Here is a 14,441-nt window from a genome sequence, read left to right as displayed (position 1 = left end):
GATGGGATGGGATGGGATGGGATGGGATGGGATGGGATGGGATGGGGATGGGGATGGGGATGGGATGGCCACTGCAGTCAGCTCCTCTCACACTGTGCAGCCGGAAGGGATGGGACACAGCCAAGCAGTGGACACAGAGCTGTGCTCACACTGCAGAACTCTTGGCCAGAGCTGTGCAATGCCAGCAAAGCTGCTGCAATCCAGTGTGGGAGCACCAGGAGCGGGGCTGCCACCCGCCCTGCACAGCCCCAACCCTGTCCCCAGGCTGGCCACACACCCGCTCTGACGGGACATTTCCGTCCATTCTCCATGAAATCATTTCCTCCTTTTTATTTGTTTTTTGGAAGCACCCCTTGAGAACAGCCCCAGCAGCCATGCGCTGCTCTCGCGGTGGGAAATGGCTGTTCCCAACCATGGGGACCCAAACACTGGATCCGCAACCATGGACCATGGGTACCCCTGGCCATAGGGACACCCCTAACCATGGGTACCCTCAATCATGGGGAATTCCAACCATGGGGATCTCTGACCATGGAGACCCCCAACTATAGGAACCCATGACTGTGGAGACCCCTGACCATGGGGACCCCCTTGACTAGAGGGAACTCCAACCACAAAGAAACTCCAACTATGGGGGCTTCTGACCATTGGGACCCCTGACCATGGGGATGTCCAACCATGGGGAACTCCAGCCATGGAGACCTCCAACTGTTAGGCCCAAAATCATAGGGATCCCCCCGACCATGGGGAAACTCCATCCATGGGAATCCCTGACCATTGGACCCCCAACCATGGGGATCGCTGACCATGATGGACCCTCATCCCCATGACTATGGGGACTCCCAACCATGAGGACCCTTACGATGATGACTCCCAATTACTGGGTCCCAACCATGGAGACCCCTGACCAGGTGGACTCCCAACTATGAGGACCCCGACAATGGGCAACACCCCTGACCATGGAGACCCCCAAACCACAGGGGACTCCAACCACAGAGACCACCAATCACTGCACTCCAAACCATAGTAACACCCCTGACCTCAATGACCCCCAACCGTGGGGAACTCCAACCATGGGGACCCCTGACCATGGGGAACCCCTCCAACCGTTGGACCCCCCAACCACACAGACTCCTGACTGTGGGGACCCTGACCATGGGGGACACTCCTTACCATGGGGACCCCCAACTGTGAGGAACTCCATGAACGGAGACCTCCAACCGATGGATGCCCAACCATAGAGACTCCCCTGACCACGATGACCCCCAACCGTGGGGACCCCCAACCATGGGGAACTCCAACCAAGGAGACCCCTGACCATGGGGACCCCCGATCACACGGAACCCCTCCAACCTTTGGACCCCCCAACCACACGGACCCCCAGCTACGCGGATGCCGACCATGGGGGACACTGCTGACCACGAAGACCCCCAGTCAAGGAGACTCCCCCATCTTTGAGACCCCCGACCACGTTGTCCCGGCACTCACCCAACTTCTTCAAGACCCCCCCGCTCTGCTCGGGGCGGGGCCGCGCCCTCCGCCCGCAGATCATCGTACGGAGCTCCCGGGGCCGTGCGGGGCCGTGCGGGGGAGGAGCGGGGCGGGACCGGGAGGAGCCGGCATGGAGCCCGGGGGCTGGGTTTGCAGCGGAGATTTTGGATCGGGGGGGCGGGAGGGGGGGGGGGAAGGTGGGTTGCATGCACATACATGTGCGTGTGCGGCCATATGCACGTGTGTGCGTGCACATACATGCGTGTACGTGTGTTTGCATGCACGGCCGTGCAGCCGCACCCCCCCCATCCCGCACCGTCTCGGGGTGAACAAACAGCGCTGCGTGAGCACAGATTCCCCCCCCCCCGCCAGATGACGCACGGGGAAGGAATGTAGGGGCGGCGCGAGGCGGGGGGCGATGCCACAGCGCCTTGTCCCTATAATGTCCCTATAATGTCCCTGTAATGTCCCCATCCCGTGCCCCGTCCTGTTATTCTGCTCTGTCCCCGCGCCCTGTCCCTTTACACCGTCCCCACTCCCTGTCCCCATCCCCATGCTCCGTCCCTTTATTCTGTCCCCATATCCTACCCCATCACACCGTCCCACTCCCTGTCCCCATATCGTCCCTATACTCTGTCCCCACGTCCTATCCCCACTCCCTGTCCCCAAATCCCTGCCTGCACTCCCTGTCCCCATACCGTGTCCCAATACTCTGTCCCCATGCCCTATCCCATCACACTGTCCCCATTCCGTCCCTATACACTGTCCCCACGTCCTATTCCCACTCCCTGTCCCCAATACCGTCCCTATTCCCTGTCCCCAAATCCGTGTCCCCACTTTCTGTCCCTGCACTCGGTCCCCTCCCGCCCCGCCCCACGCGGCCGGCAGGGGGCGCCACAGCGCGCGTTCTCCGCTCTCCCATTGGCTGCAGCGCGCTCCGCCTCCAGCAGGGGGCTCCCGCGCTACGCCGCTATTGGCTCGGAGGAGGCGGGACAGCGCGGCCCGTTTCGCAAGCGGCGCGCCGATTGGGCGCGGCACGGCGGCGCAGACGGAAGCCTCGCGCTGATTGGCCGCGCGCTTTCCCCTCACGGAGAGCCGAGCGGCGGGGCCGGCGGAGCGGGGCCATGGCGGAGCCGGGCTGCGGGGCTCAGTTCCAGGCGGCCGTGCGCGTCATCCAGGGGCTGCCCCGGAGCGGTGAGTGCGGGCGGGAGCGGGGCAGGGGCCGCTGCGGGCCGCGCTGACGACGTTGCGGTGCTCCAGGTTCGTACCGGCCTTCCTACGAGGAGATGCTGCGCTTCTACAGCTACTACAAGCAGGCGACGGCGGGCCGCTGCCAGGAGCCCCGGCCCGGCTTCTGGGACCCCATCGGCCGCTACAAGTGGTACGGAGCGCCGAGCCCCGCATCGGGCGCCGCGGGGTCGGCTCGGCCCCGGCTCAGCGCCGTCCGCCCCGCAGGGACGCGTGGCACAGCCTGGGCCGGATGAGCAGGGAGGAGGCCATGGCTGCGTACGTGGCCGAGATGAAGAAGGTGGCCCAGAAGGTAACGGCGGCCGCGGGGCTCCGGGCGGCGCCGCCCGCCGGGCCGGCCCTCAGCACGGCTCTGCCCGCCGCCGCAGATCATCGCCACGCTGCGCCCGGACGAAACGACGCAGGAGATGTTCCGCTACTTCGAGCCGCTCTACGAGGTGATCCGCGACATGCCGCGGCCCCCGGAGGGCTTCTTCCGACGGCCGGGCGGTGAGTGCGGCTGCGCTGCCGGCTCCGAGCCTCGCCTCCCTGCCGCCGCGTCCCGCCCGCCTGGCGCTGCCCTCCAGCCTCCTCTCGGCTCGAAGGAGAAGAGCTGAGCTTGGCTTCCGAGCGCCCCGCGCGCAGCCCTACATGGCCGTGGCAGTCGGGCTCTGCCCCTCCCGCAAGGCACGGCGCCAGGCTGCGCTCACCTGATGTAAACACGGGGCTGGGAAGGGGCTGTGGGGGTGGGGAGGTGCTGGGGCGGCCTTGTGCGGGAAAAAAAGCCGTGCGTGAGGCTGCTGGGTGCTGTCTCCATTCGCTCTGCAGCAGGTGAGCTTTGGGCTGTGTTGGCAGCAGGTGTAAACTGGCAGCGTAACGCTGATGTTAGAAGAGCTCTGACAGACAGACTCGCTGCCCCCTCTGTCCCCCCGCATCCACAAAGACACCCAAAACTTGTTGGTAGGGTGTGTTCCTGCATGGCTTGGCCTCACAATGGCTGCTTCCCGGCAGGTGCTTTTGTTCTTTTTACTGAATAGCACATAAATATTCTCTGTTTTTCTCTGTGACGTGGAAGCCGGCTCTAAACTCCCCATCCTTACCCACTTGTGGGTGTCCTCCTGCACTGCTGTCACTCAGACAGTCTCATTGAAATCCAAACCTCACACTGCCTGCGAGGCCGATAAACACCGGGTGCCTGAAATGTGGTTTAAAACCAACTTCTTAAGCTGTTGAGTTATTTGTGCTAAAGGTTCTTAGGCTCACCATGAGCCTTTTTCTTGTTGTTGTTGTTGCAGCTGTTGTTAATGATAATCCAGGTGAGGCGATTTTGGAGGCTGTGCTGGGTGGGTGGGTTGGTGCTGGTGGTGCCATGTCAAGGTGCAGGGCAGCATTGCCACATTGCTGCCTGCCCAGGAGCGGGGAGCAAAGTCCTGCCTGTTAGAAATGCTGCATGGCTGCGCTTCACCCCGTGGGGGCGTGGGGTGCCCCACATCCACACAGAGGGCGGGCAGCCCCGCAAAGAGATCCGCAGCACTTTAACTCTGCTCCCTTTCTCTCCCTGCAGATGAGCAGGAGCAGCCAGCCGAGCACGGCCAGGAGGAGCGAGTGAACGGCCCAGCCCCGGAGCGGCTGGAGGATGCACTGCCCAGGGAGCAGCAGGACGGGCAGCGGACGCCAGGTTGGTCTCCCCGGAGTGGCCAACAGCCGGCAGAGACCCCATGGAGGAGGCAGTGGCGATGGGGCCGGGCCGGGCCTCCGTCCCAACGCAGAGCTGTTGGCTTCAGGCACGTCTGGTCCAACCCCGACTGCGTGTCATGCAGGGCCGGGGCTTCTTGTGGGGCAGCTGCTGACCCCTGGCATAACCCTGAGCGTGTTGGGCAACTGTGTTGCTCGTGGCTGTGTGCGGAGGCCTAATTGTGAGGACAGAGCAAGGCACAGATGGGCAGAGCGCCCTGGGAGGTGTGTGTTCCATAGTGGAAGTACCCTCGGCTCCAGTCGGGCGTGCCCAGCCCACGGGGCAGGAGCCGCCGTGCTGAGCCCCGGCCCTGGGTCGCGCGGCCCCTGGCACACGCAGTGCTGGGGGAGCAGACTTGGGTGTGCCGGCACGGAGCGGCCCCTGCTGTCAGCTGTGTGCTGCGGGGCAGCCGGGCTGCCCGCCCACCAGCAGCACGTGTGGTCACGGAGCAGCGCCGGTCTGCGCCCGGCCTGTGCCTGAGGGAGCCGAGCGGGGTGCGCAGTGAGGGCTCTGTCCAGTGGGACGCGTGGGGCGGGAGCTGCCGGTCCCTGCGGGCCGTGCTGTGGTCCCTGCGGGCCGTGCTGTGGTCCCTGCGGGCCGTGCTGTGGTCCCTGCGGGCCGTGCTGTGGTCCCTGCGGGCCGTGCTGTGGTCCCTGCGGGCCGTGCTGTGGTCCCTGCGGGATGCAGCCCTGTTCCCGCAGAGCTCTGTGCCGGCTCGTGAGCCGGGCCCTGGTGCATCGGGACGCGGTCCCTGCATTTATAGCCACGATGAATCTGCCCCCTGTGCCGCAGCATCCTTCCCGTGGTGCGAGCGACGCTTTGTGGCCCTGAGTGGCAGGAATGAGTGCTTCTCCTCCCACTGAGGAATTCAGGCCTTGCTTTGCACACACCTCTGCTTCTTGCTGCCCGCAGCCCTGCTGGCCGTGCCGAGCTTTCACCCCACGCGCACAGCGGCTCCGCAGCCGCCTCCCATCACGCCGGGCTGCCTGTGCTTCCTTGCAGGAGCAAGGCCGGCTCCTGCTGCCGACACGCACCAGGGCAGCCAGGGCACCAGCGACTCTGAGGGGGAAGTGTTCTGCGATACCATGGAGCAGATGGAGCCTGAGCAGGTAATGGCCCCCGGGGCAGGACGGCCCGGAGGCGTGCTGGGTCCCGGCAGCCCCCCTGCTTACAGGCGCTGCTGCACCGCCGTCAGCTCCTCACCGCTTTCCTGGGAGCGCTGCGAGACCCCCGAGCTCCCGCGCTGCGGGGCTGCAGCAGGGCTGGGGGGGAGGAGGGCGCACGGCAGGAGCTGCTGCGGCTCAGCCCTGGCCTTGCGGGCTGGCGGTGGGGCCCGGGGGTCTCAGGGTCGTTCTTCGCCCTCACGCAGGCTGGGCAGCTGCTGGCTGAGCGGGGGCTGGTCCCAAAGAGTGCCCCGGCCGGGCGCGTGGCTGGGCGGGCAGAGCGGGGTGAAGGCAGAAGACGGGAGGGGAGCGGCGGTGCCGACCTCGCGGCCCGGGGCTCTGACAGAGGTGGGTGCAGCCCGGCTCCCGCTGCTCCCCGCCCGCCTGGGATGCTTGGGGTGAGGCTGTGAGCACCGATGGTCGGCAGCCGCGAATCCCCGCATCCGCCCTCTTCACGCCTTGGTTCCCGAACGGCTCGGTGCTTCCCCTCCGGGTCGGATCCCCTTTATTGTCCCGCGGTGTCAGGGCTGTGCTGAATGCTGTGCATCCTTCAGCTGCAGCGCGGTGCGGCCCTGCCGGCAGCGCCTGCTCGGTGCCCTTGGATACAGGGCAGCCGGGAGCTCTCCGCGGGGCCGGCCTCGGGGGCACCCTGGAGGTGCTGACACAGGGGACAGAACCGCCGCAGCCATCCTGGCGGTCCCCAGCAGGGATGCGGTGAGGAACGGCTCCGGTAGCTGCAACCATCCTGCCAGACATTGGGGTTCTGCCACCCTCCCCAGCCCGCGACGCGCTCAGCTCCCCACTGATGTTTGCAAACCTCCGGGGCTGCTTGACCTTGGGAGTTAACTTGTAACGAGGCCGATCAAGGCGGGCGCGGGGGGCCGAGGAGCGGCCGTGCTGTTGCAGCACCTGCCGGTCTGCTGGCCGCCGGGCTTATCGGGAGGCGGCAAGGCAGGTTTAGGGCTGAGGAGCGGAGATCCTTCGTCCAGCAGCGCTGGGACAGAGAGCCCCTCTGCTGCCAGCGGCGTGCCGTCTGTGTGCCGCGCAGCCCGCTCTGCCTCGTGTCTGAGCGTCACCTCCCTTTGCTCCCGCAGATCCGCAGCTCACCGGGGCAGAGGAGGACGCGGGGAGCCCCGCCGAGCCCACTGCCGTGGAGCTGCAGCCGGAGCTGGACGCCCACGTGGCCGGCACCGTGCGGGCCCTGCAGGACGACATGCAGCGCGTGCTGGAGCGGCTGAACGAGCTGGAGCTGCTCACCTCCGCGAAGGTACGTGGCACCGCTCCCACGGGCGGGCGGCTCGGGGTGGGCCGGGGGCGGAGTGGGGACAGACCGCGGTGGTGCCGAATCGTGGCAAGGTGGGGCCGCCCTCGAATCCGCCCCAGGGCCGAGCGGGGGGGGCTGCCCCCGTGATTCCCATTGCCCCGGGTCCCGATGACGGGGAAGCGGTGGCCAAAACCCCTCCTGTGTTGCAGGACGCACCTGGGGCCGATCCCGGAGAGCTGCTCGCTGTGCAGGTGAGTGGGGTGGGAGGCAGCGCTGCGCAGTCCCTGCCGGCCTGTGCTCGACGTCCGGGCGGCTCTGTGACCTCGGCTGTGCTGCTGGGGGCGGTGACCGGGCTGGGGAGGGGTCCTTCAGCAGGAGAGCAGGAGGTGGCCGTGGGGCAGGCAGCAGGGACAGGTGTGAGGAACGCGTCCCCCTGCAATTCTGTCCCCGTGCCCCGTCCCTGACAGCGGCGGAGCGATGCGGTGAGACCCCAGCAGGACGATGGGCGCAAAAGGGACGGCAGCGCTCGGGGCGTTGGGTGCCGCCCCGCTCTCCCACACCTCTCTGTCCCTCTCCAGGTGGAGTCCCCGTGGCCGCTACCCGCGTCCCCGCACACCCTGCTGTTCCTCGTGGCCTGGCCCTTCGTCACCCAGTGGCTGCTGCGGCGCTGGCGGGGCAGGAAGAGGTGACGCGTCCACGTCGCGGCCTCCCGGCGCCCCGCGCAGCAGCCACCGTTCCCGGTTCTGCTTCTCCCGCTCCGCCGCCAGCTCGGGGCGGAGCAGCCGCGGGGTCCCGGGTGCCGCTCGGGGCGGGGAGACCCGCGGGGGCACAGACGGCAGCGGGGTCAGGGCGCTGCCAGGCGGGACTCAGCCCGGCTCCCCCCCCCCCGATTAAAGTTGCCTTTTCAGTGCGGTTCTGGCTGTGTGCGCTGCCCTGCTGTGTGTGGGGGGGAGACACCGTGGGGATACCGGGATACCCCACCGCGCCGTCCCTTTGCCACCCGGCGATGCCGTCCCTGCGGGCGCCGAACGACACCGGGGCGCTGCGGGCCGCACAACCCGTACGGGGCCGGGCCCGGTGCCGGCCGGCCCCCCCGGTTCGGTTCGGTTCCCCCGCACGTGACACCGTCGTAGCGCGATGCCATCGGTTGCAGCGAGATCCCACCGCATCCGGCGCCACCTCTTGAGGGGCGCGAGGCAGCAGCCCGCGCACCACCGGCGGCTCTCCGCCCCGGGGCGCCTACTGCCCGCCCCTCGCACTCCAGGAGCTCCTGCTCCCACCCCCCAGCACTACCCACGAAAAAAGGGACGCGGCGCCTTTAAGATGGGACTCGTTCCGCTCAGGTTTGTTTACATCTCCCTCCGCGCGGCCTCAACCTCTTCACAGCGCGGCGGTCCCGTGATTCCTCCGCCCGAACCCCCCTTCTGTCTCCCTTTGCCCCCCGGCTCTGTTCCTTCACTCCCCCCCGCTCTCGCTGCGAGCTCCATGGAACGGTCCCGGGGGGGCGAGACTGAAGCACCGCTCGGTGCCCCTCCGCGCGGCGCGGACTCTTTTGGGTCGTACCAGGGAGGGGCGGGGGGGGCGGAGCGCTGCCCTCATAGCGGCGCTGAAGGTCGCAGAGCCGCGCGCCTGGAGCCCCCCCTCCGCGAGCGGTACGGTCCTGACCCGCCCCCTCTCTGCTATTGGCCCAAGTGCGCGATCGACGTTCCGCTTCGCCAATCGGCACTCGGCCGACCGAACGGTGAGGGGGCGTGTCTAAGCGATACGCTCCTCCCCTCGCGCACACTGATTGGTTGCGGGGCGGGGCACGCAGCGCGCCTGCGCGGGATGCGCGCAGCTATATAAGGCGGCGGAGCGGGTGGGGAGCGGCAGTCGGGAGGCGGCGGCGGGTGGTGGCGGTGGCGGCGCGGGGGGGCGGGGCGGGTGCGGCGCGGAGGGAGGAGGAGGAGAAGAAGGAGGCGGCGGCGCGTGCCATGCGCGCGGGGGGGCGGGCCCGGCGGCGTTAACCCCTGTGCGGCCGTGACCCCGCGGCCCGGGGGGACGGGACCGATGTAGCGGCCGTCCGCGAGGGAGCGGAGCGCGCAGCCATGGCCGACGCCGAGCGCGCCCCGGAGGCGGCGCCCGCGGACCCCGAACGGGGCGAAGCGCAGACGGACGGGGAGAGTGGGCGGCTGCCGCCCCCCGAGGAGGCGGCAGCGGCGGCGGCGGCGGAGGGCGCGGGGGACCACGAGGCGCGGCCGTCGGAGGGCGGCGCGGCGCAGCCCGGGCTGAGGCCGCGGTACCGCGCGGCCGTGGGGCGCGCCCAGGAGTGGCCCGCGAAGAAGAAGCACCGTCGTCGGCCGTCGAAGAACAAACGGCGCTGGAAGCCCTACTCGAAGCTGAGCTGGGAGGAGAAGCAGCAGTTCGACGAGCGGCAGAGTCTGCGCGCCTCGCGGCTCCGCGCGGAGATGTTCGCCAAGGGGCAGCCCGTGGCCCCCTACAACACCACGCAGTTCCTGATGGAGGACCACGACCAGGAGGAGCCCGACCTGAAAACCGGGCTGTACCCGCGGCGCTCCGCCGCCAAATCGGACGATACGAGCGAGGAGGACTTCCTGGAGGAGGCGGCCGAGGAGGACGGCGGCAGCGATGGGATGGGGGGGGACGGCAGCGAGTTCCTGCAGAGGGACTTCTCGGAGACGTACGAGCGGTACCACGTGGAGAGCCTGCAGAACATGAGCAAGCAGGAGCTGGTGAAGGAGTACCTGGAGCTGGAGAAGTGCCTCTCCCGCATGGAGGACGAGAACAACCGCCTGAGGATGGAGAGCAAGAAGCACGGCGAGGCGGTGGAGGCGGCACGGCTGCTGGAGCTGGAGGTGGACCGACTGCGGGCGGAGAACCTGCAGCTGCTGCGGGAGAGGGACGTGAGAGCGGCGGAGGCGGCTCCGGAGTGAGCGACCCTCGGAGCGGAGCTGCGGGACGCGGCGCTCAGCCCTCCCCCTTTGGGGGCGGGTGGGGAGGGGTCGCTGTCAAAGTGAACTCATGATGATGCTCTTTTTTTTCCCTCCTCCTCCTCGTGTGTGTGTGTGTTTAAACCAAAAAGGAAAAAAAAAAAAAGAAAAAAGAAAAAAAAGTGTAAATTGGCCAAAACTGACTATAAAAAAATTATAGAGGTCTAATAAATTTAATTACTTGTAACTGTAACAGTTTCGGTGTGATTTCTGGGGAATATTCAAAGTGTTCTCTCACGAGGGAATGCAGTTTGAGTTGTTTTCGGCGCATTTCGGACACGGAGAAACGGAGCTCCTCACGGAGCTCAGCACCGCTCCGCGCGCACTGAGGCTCCTCTGGCGCTGCTGTGCTCGGTGGGCTCCGGGCCGACAGAGGGGGGCACCGCGCCGCGCTGTGTACGACGGGCACAGCTGACACCTTTCTAACGCTTCTTCGCTCACCTAAAGGCTCGGTTCGTTCTCCTGTCTCCTCCTCCTCGGGGGTGAGGTCGCAGCAGAGCCCCCCAGAAACGCTCTCAGTGCCATAAGTGGGGCTTTGAAAGTTCTCTTCCAGCAAAGAGAGAAGTTGTGGTGTCAGCAGTGCTGGGCAGCGGCCGAGGGGGGCGGGGGGCCGAGGGGGGCGGTCCCCAGCGCTGTACCTGGGGGGGTGGGGGGGGAAGAACGGGGAGCTGAGGGGGAGGGCGAAGGGTGAAGCAGCGCTGGGGCTGAGCGGCTGTTGCGTAACCGAGGGCAGGATGGGCGCTATGGAACGCATCTCGCAGAGGAGGCAGCCCGCTCGGTACCTACGGGGGCAGGTTTATTTCATAACGAACGTCAGCTCCGGGGAAGGGGAAGATGGCGTGGGGCTGCCGTGGGGCTCCAGGAAGGTTTTAGCACAAGCTTGGCCAAAAAATCCGCTCAGGGCAAACGCCGCCACCAGCTGTGGGAAGGACAGCGGGGTGCCGAGGTGCTGCCCGGGAGCCTCGCAGTCTCCTTTCCCCTTCCCTCTGCCATGACAGCGCCGGGCAGCGGCAGCGCTGGGGTGGCTGCAGGGGCTCTGCCGCCGCTCCGTGTGTTGGAGCAGGCTGGGTTAATTGGGCTCTCACTCGTTAGGAGCGGGCTGGGTTAATTGGGATCTCACTCGTTAGGAGCCATTGCTCAGGGAGAGAAGCAGCAGCCCGCTGAGGCCTCCTGTTCCACCTGGAGCCCCGCAGCGCTGCACGGGGCCTCGGCTCCTCCCGGACAGCTGCGTGTCCGACTCTGGCAGCAGGGAGCCCCGGTGAGCCGGGCAGCACGGGCAGCCTTTGGCACCTGGAGGGGGACAAACCCACACGAGGGCATCGTCAGCGAAATGTAGCAGCGCGGGTGCTACTAAGTGAAGCCGTGACCGGTTCGTGCAGGCCATCCTGCACCCCCTGACCCCAAACCGGTTACATTGAATTCATAAGAGCGGCCCTTTGTTCGGAGTTACCTGCAAACACTTCAACGACGGCTCTTACAGACACAGGAACGCAGGAACCTCTCCCCCCTGCTCAGAGCGCCGCTGCTCCCTCCATAACCATCGACTCCCCGACCCTGCTTTGATTCTACCAACTTTATGCCACATTCTGCTTAATGAAGGAGTCTTAATACACACTAATTGCTCCTAATCCCCACCGCAGGTGTTCCGGAGCGGTGCGTCGCCCCGCAGGGTCAGACCCCACCTCCTGCGCTCACACTTAGCGGCAGCGCAGCCTTTCAGCGCCCGCTGAAGCGCCTCGTCCCCCGGGGGAGCCGGGACACCCCGCTCTGCTTCCAGCCGCTTTCCAGGCAGGAAGCGTTGCAGCGGCAGCCCGGCTCCCCGAAAACGCTGCCGCAAAAAGGGAAGCCGTCCATTGTAACAGCACGCCAACACCGCAACAGCCAACGGCCGCGCTAAGCGAAACCCGGCTCCCCCCGCAGCGCCGCCGAGGGGACGGCACGGCACGGCGCGGCTCCCGCAGGCCGGCAGCTTTGGGACGGCTTCGCGGCCGCTCCGTGGCTCCTCGCAAGGGCCCGGCTTTGGCATCGCTGCTGCTCGCTGTGTACAGCGCCAGCCCTAAGGCTCAACTCGCTCCAGTGCCGCCTATTCACTACCTTTAAGACACAGCACTCACACGCTGCTCTGGCCATCCCAACGACACTGCAATGTAAGCAGGACTCCTTTTTAAAGCAGGCTCTCTGGCGCTGCTAACCCCGCACCGCGTTCCCATCCGGCTGCACCACGGCATCGGGATCTGCCCCTCTGTGGCTTCTTTCCATCCCCCTTCACACCCTTGTGAAAAAAAAGCACCAAAAGCCCCCAGCTCTAACAACCAGACAGGCGCAGGGCACACAGGTTCAACAACACGACCCGTTCAGCTCTAAGACACGCAGAGCACCACGCCGTCTTTAGGCATGGAAGGCCATTAAGGTCCTTGGGGACCTCCACCCCCATCCCACCCTGCCTGCTATGAGGCCACATCCCCACGGTTCCAAACACCCCCCGGGCAGCTGTGCCACTGCCCCACCACCCATTCTGCGAAGAAATATTTCCTAATATCCAACCTGCTCCTCCCCTGGTGCAACATAAGCCCATCCCTCTCATCCTATTGCTGCTACCTGGAGCAGAGGCCGACCCCCCCCCCCCCCCCCCCCACCTCCTTCCAGGGTGCTGTAGAGAGCAATGAGGTCTCCCTGAGCTCCTCTCCTCCGCACTGATCCATCCCTGCTCCCTCAGCTGCTCCCCTCTGTGCTCACAGCCCTCACAGCTCCATGCCCTTCTCTGCACTCACTCCAGGGCCTCAGCGTCTTCCTTGTTGTGAGGGCTAAACACAGCACTGAGGTACATGGAAATAAAGCTCCCAGCCCGGCCATGCAGCAGTGTATGAAGTGCAAGGCTCCAGCACGCAGGAACTAACAGAGCAACGTGGACATTTGTCGGCAAACCTGTTTCAACAGAGCATTTTCTTAAAAAAGAGAACAAAACCAACCCTCCAGTTGTATAAATGGAAAAGAATTCGGCTTGTGACTGGCAGGTCCCATGTTTGACAGCAGGACCTACACTCAGAAACCCCAAATGGTGCCGTTTTACACCTGAACCAAGTCCAAGCGCTGTTATTTCCCCAGCCTTCATTTCCACTGCACTGAGTGACGCCTGCAGCCCCAGGCTGGGGCTCTGTGGTGCACGATGGACCCCAGGGCTGCTGTGTGGGGCTCTGGGGGTGACGTGTGGGTCCACATTGGCTGTGGGGAGCCCTGCAGCACTTCAGGGTCCCGTGAGCCCGAGTGATACCGAGGGTAATGTTCTCGGGGGGCCATTTTTCAGCTGCCATGCATTAAAGGCGCATTGTGTCACCATGTGGCTTTTCCATGTTTCTAAACCAAAGCGTCTCTTTCACTACAAAAATGCGCCGTTTCCCCCTACGCTGCGCCCACCGGGGTCACTCAGACACCGCTGATCCCCAGCACAGCCCGAGCTCACAGCTTTCCTACCACAATGTCTGCTACCCCTCTCATCCCCCAAGTGAGGCCCAGGTCCGGCCCCCTCGGCCCCGTTTCCCTCAGCGACGGCCCCCCCCCGGAGCTGCGGCCTTCCCGGGGCCCTCCCCGCCCCACAGCCCCGCACTCCTGAGGGGAACGGCCGCACCGCGCGGGCCTCCGCCGCTCTCCTCAGGACTCAACACCGGAGGGAGCCGCTCCCCCGTGCTCCCGGCTCGGCCCAGAGTCCCCTCGAAGTCCCCGGCCGCTCACCGGCCCCGCGGCGGCGGGCAGCGAGGCCTGGCGTAAGCCCCCACACACACAAAATGGCGGCCGAGCCCCCACACCGCCCGCTCGTCCGCCATAGCCACCGCCTCGTCCCGCTCGCCTTCCAACCAATCAGACGCTGCCGTACTGCTGCCGGGCATCGCGGCGGAGCCAATGGGAGGGAGAGATGTAGAGGAAGGGGAGAGGTGCGCTTCCGCCGTGAGGGTTTATGGGAGTTGTAGTCCTACGCCGCGGGCGGGCGGGGTGAGGGGGGTGTAGCGCTGCGGACTTGTTGTCCCATGATGCCGTGAGGCCCACTCATGGGACTCTGCGCCTGCGCGCTTCGCGTTGCCATGGCGACGGGCGCTGGGCCTGCGGCCTGCTCCGGCCTACCGCCCGGTGGGAGCCCCGCGCTGTGCCTGTCTTCAGCTCCGTTCGGGAGATCCACCCACGTACCGAAACACAGACAAAAAATAGGGTTACAGACGGGGCAGGGACTGAGCGCACGGCTGTGAGGAGCACTGAGACTCTGTGCTGTGTTGGGCCCAGAGAAGAGGAGGCTGAGGGAAGGCCTCATGGCGGCCACAGCTCCTCTCAGTGCACATTAAACCCCATGGGCTCCCATCGCCGTATCTTCTTCCCTCACCGTTGTGGTTCCTAGATCCCCGTTGCTAATTTTAAGTTCCCAATTTCCATCTCTGGTTTCCAGTTCCATCGAGCAACTCCCATTTCTGAGCTCTGTGACTGAGGTCACAGTTCCAAGCTCCCTGTTCAGTTTCCATTTCCCTGTTCCCTGCTCCAAGAACTCCCAGTTTCCAGCTCCCAAATCACACTTGCTTCTAACAGTT

At 65.8% G+C, this 14,441-nt stretch overlaps 3 protein-coding genes across 4 annotated transcripts in view; 2 read left to right on the top strand and 1 right to left on the bottom strand.

The window, feature by feature from the left end:
- Positions 1-1,577, bottom strand: part of PLCD3 (phospholipase C delta 3) — a 6,738-nt gene extending 5,161 nt beyond the window's left edge. Inside the window, exon 1 of the mRNA XM_042892043.1 lies at positions 1,489-1,577. Within this exon, the coding sequence (XP_042747977.1) occupies positions 1,489-1,552 (64 nt within the window). The 5' untranslated portion in view covers positions 1,553-1,577. The remainder of the gene's footprint in view (positions 1-1,488) is intronic.
- Positions 1,578-2,599: 1,022 nt separating this feature from the next.
- ACBD4 (acyl-CoA binding domain containing 4) lies at positions 2,600-7,664 on the top strand. Of its 2 annotated transcripts, XM_042892041.1 has the most exons (10): positions 2,600-2,685; positions 2,752-2,872; positions 2,947-3,031; positions 3,108-3,228; positions 4,283-4,396; positions 5,456-5,562; positions 5,823-5,964; positions 6,711-6,883; positions 7,090-7,131; positions 7,459-7,664. In XM_042892041.1, the coding sequence occupies exons 1-10, from the start codon at positions 2,616-2,618 to the stop codon at positions 7,567-7,569; spliced, it is 1,086 nt and encodes a 361-aa protein (XP_042747975.1). In that variant the 5' UTR covers positions 2,600-2,615; the 3' UTR covers positions 7,570-7,664. The 2 variants fall into 2 exon arrangements, with proteins under 2 accessions (XP_042747975.1, XP_042747976.1); XM_042892042.1 differs by lacking the exons at positions 5,456-5,562; positions 5,823-5,964.
- Positions 7,665-8,952: 1,288 nt separating this feature from the next.
- HEXIM1 (HEXIM P-TEFb complex subunit 1) lies at positions 8,953-10,005 on the top strand. Its single transcript, XM_042892051.1, has one exon. The coding sequence runs from the start codon at positions 8,968-8,970 to the stop codon at positions 9,811-9,813; it is 846 nt and encodes a 281-aa protein (XP_042747985.1). The 5' UTR covers positions 8,953-8,967; the 3' UTR covers positions 9,814-10,005.
- The last annotated feature ends 4,436 nt before the right edge of the window (positions 10,006-14,441 follow it).

Source organism: Lagopus leucura, unplaced genomic scaffold, assembly GCF_019238085.1.
Source record: "Lagopus leucura isolate 7727_CA_CO unplaced genomic scaffold, USGS_WTPT01 35276-1_obj-0_obj, whole genome shotgun sequence".
NCBI classification, from domain to species: Eukaryota; Metazoa; Chordata; class Aves; order Galliformes; family Phasianidae; genus Lagopus; species Lagopus leucura.
This window is presented reverse-complemented; position numbering and strand designations above follow the sequence as displayed.

What these genes read in the sequence shown, in the direction of transcription:
- ACBD4 (XM_042892041.1), top strand. Translation starts at nt 2,616, where the DNA reads ATGGCGGAGCCGGGCTGCGGGGCTCAGTTCCAGGCGGCCGTGCGCGTC. An exon ending in CCCATCGGCCGCTACAAGTG is followed by an intron (nt 2,873 to 2,946) that starts GTACGGAGCGCC and finishes TCCGCCCCGCAG; the next exon opens with GGACGCGTGGCACAGCCTGG. An exon ending in GGACGGGCAGCGGACGCCAG is followed by an intron (nt 4,397 to 5,455) that starts GTTGGTCTCCCC and finishes GCTTCCTTGCAG; the next exon opens with GAGCAAGGCCGGCTCCTGCT.
- HEXIM1 (XM_042892051.1), top strand. Translation starts at nt 8,968, where the DNA reads ATGGCCGACGCCGAGCGCGCCCCGGAGGCGGCGCCCGCGGACCCCGAA.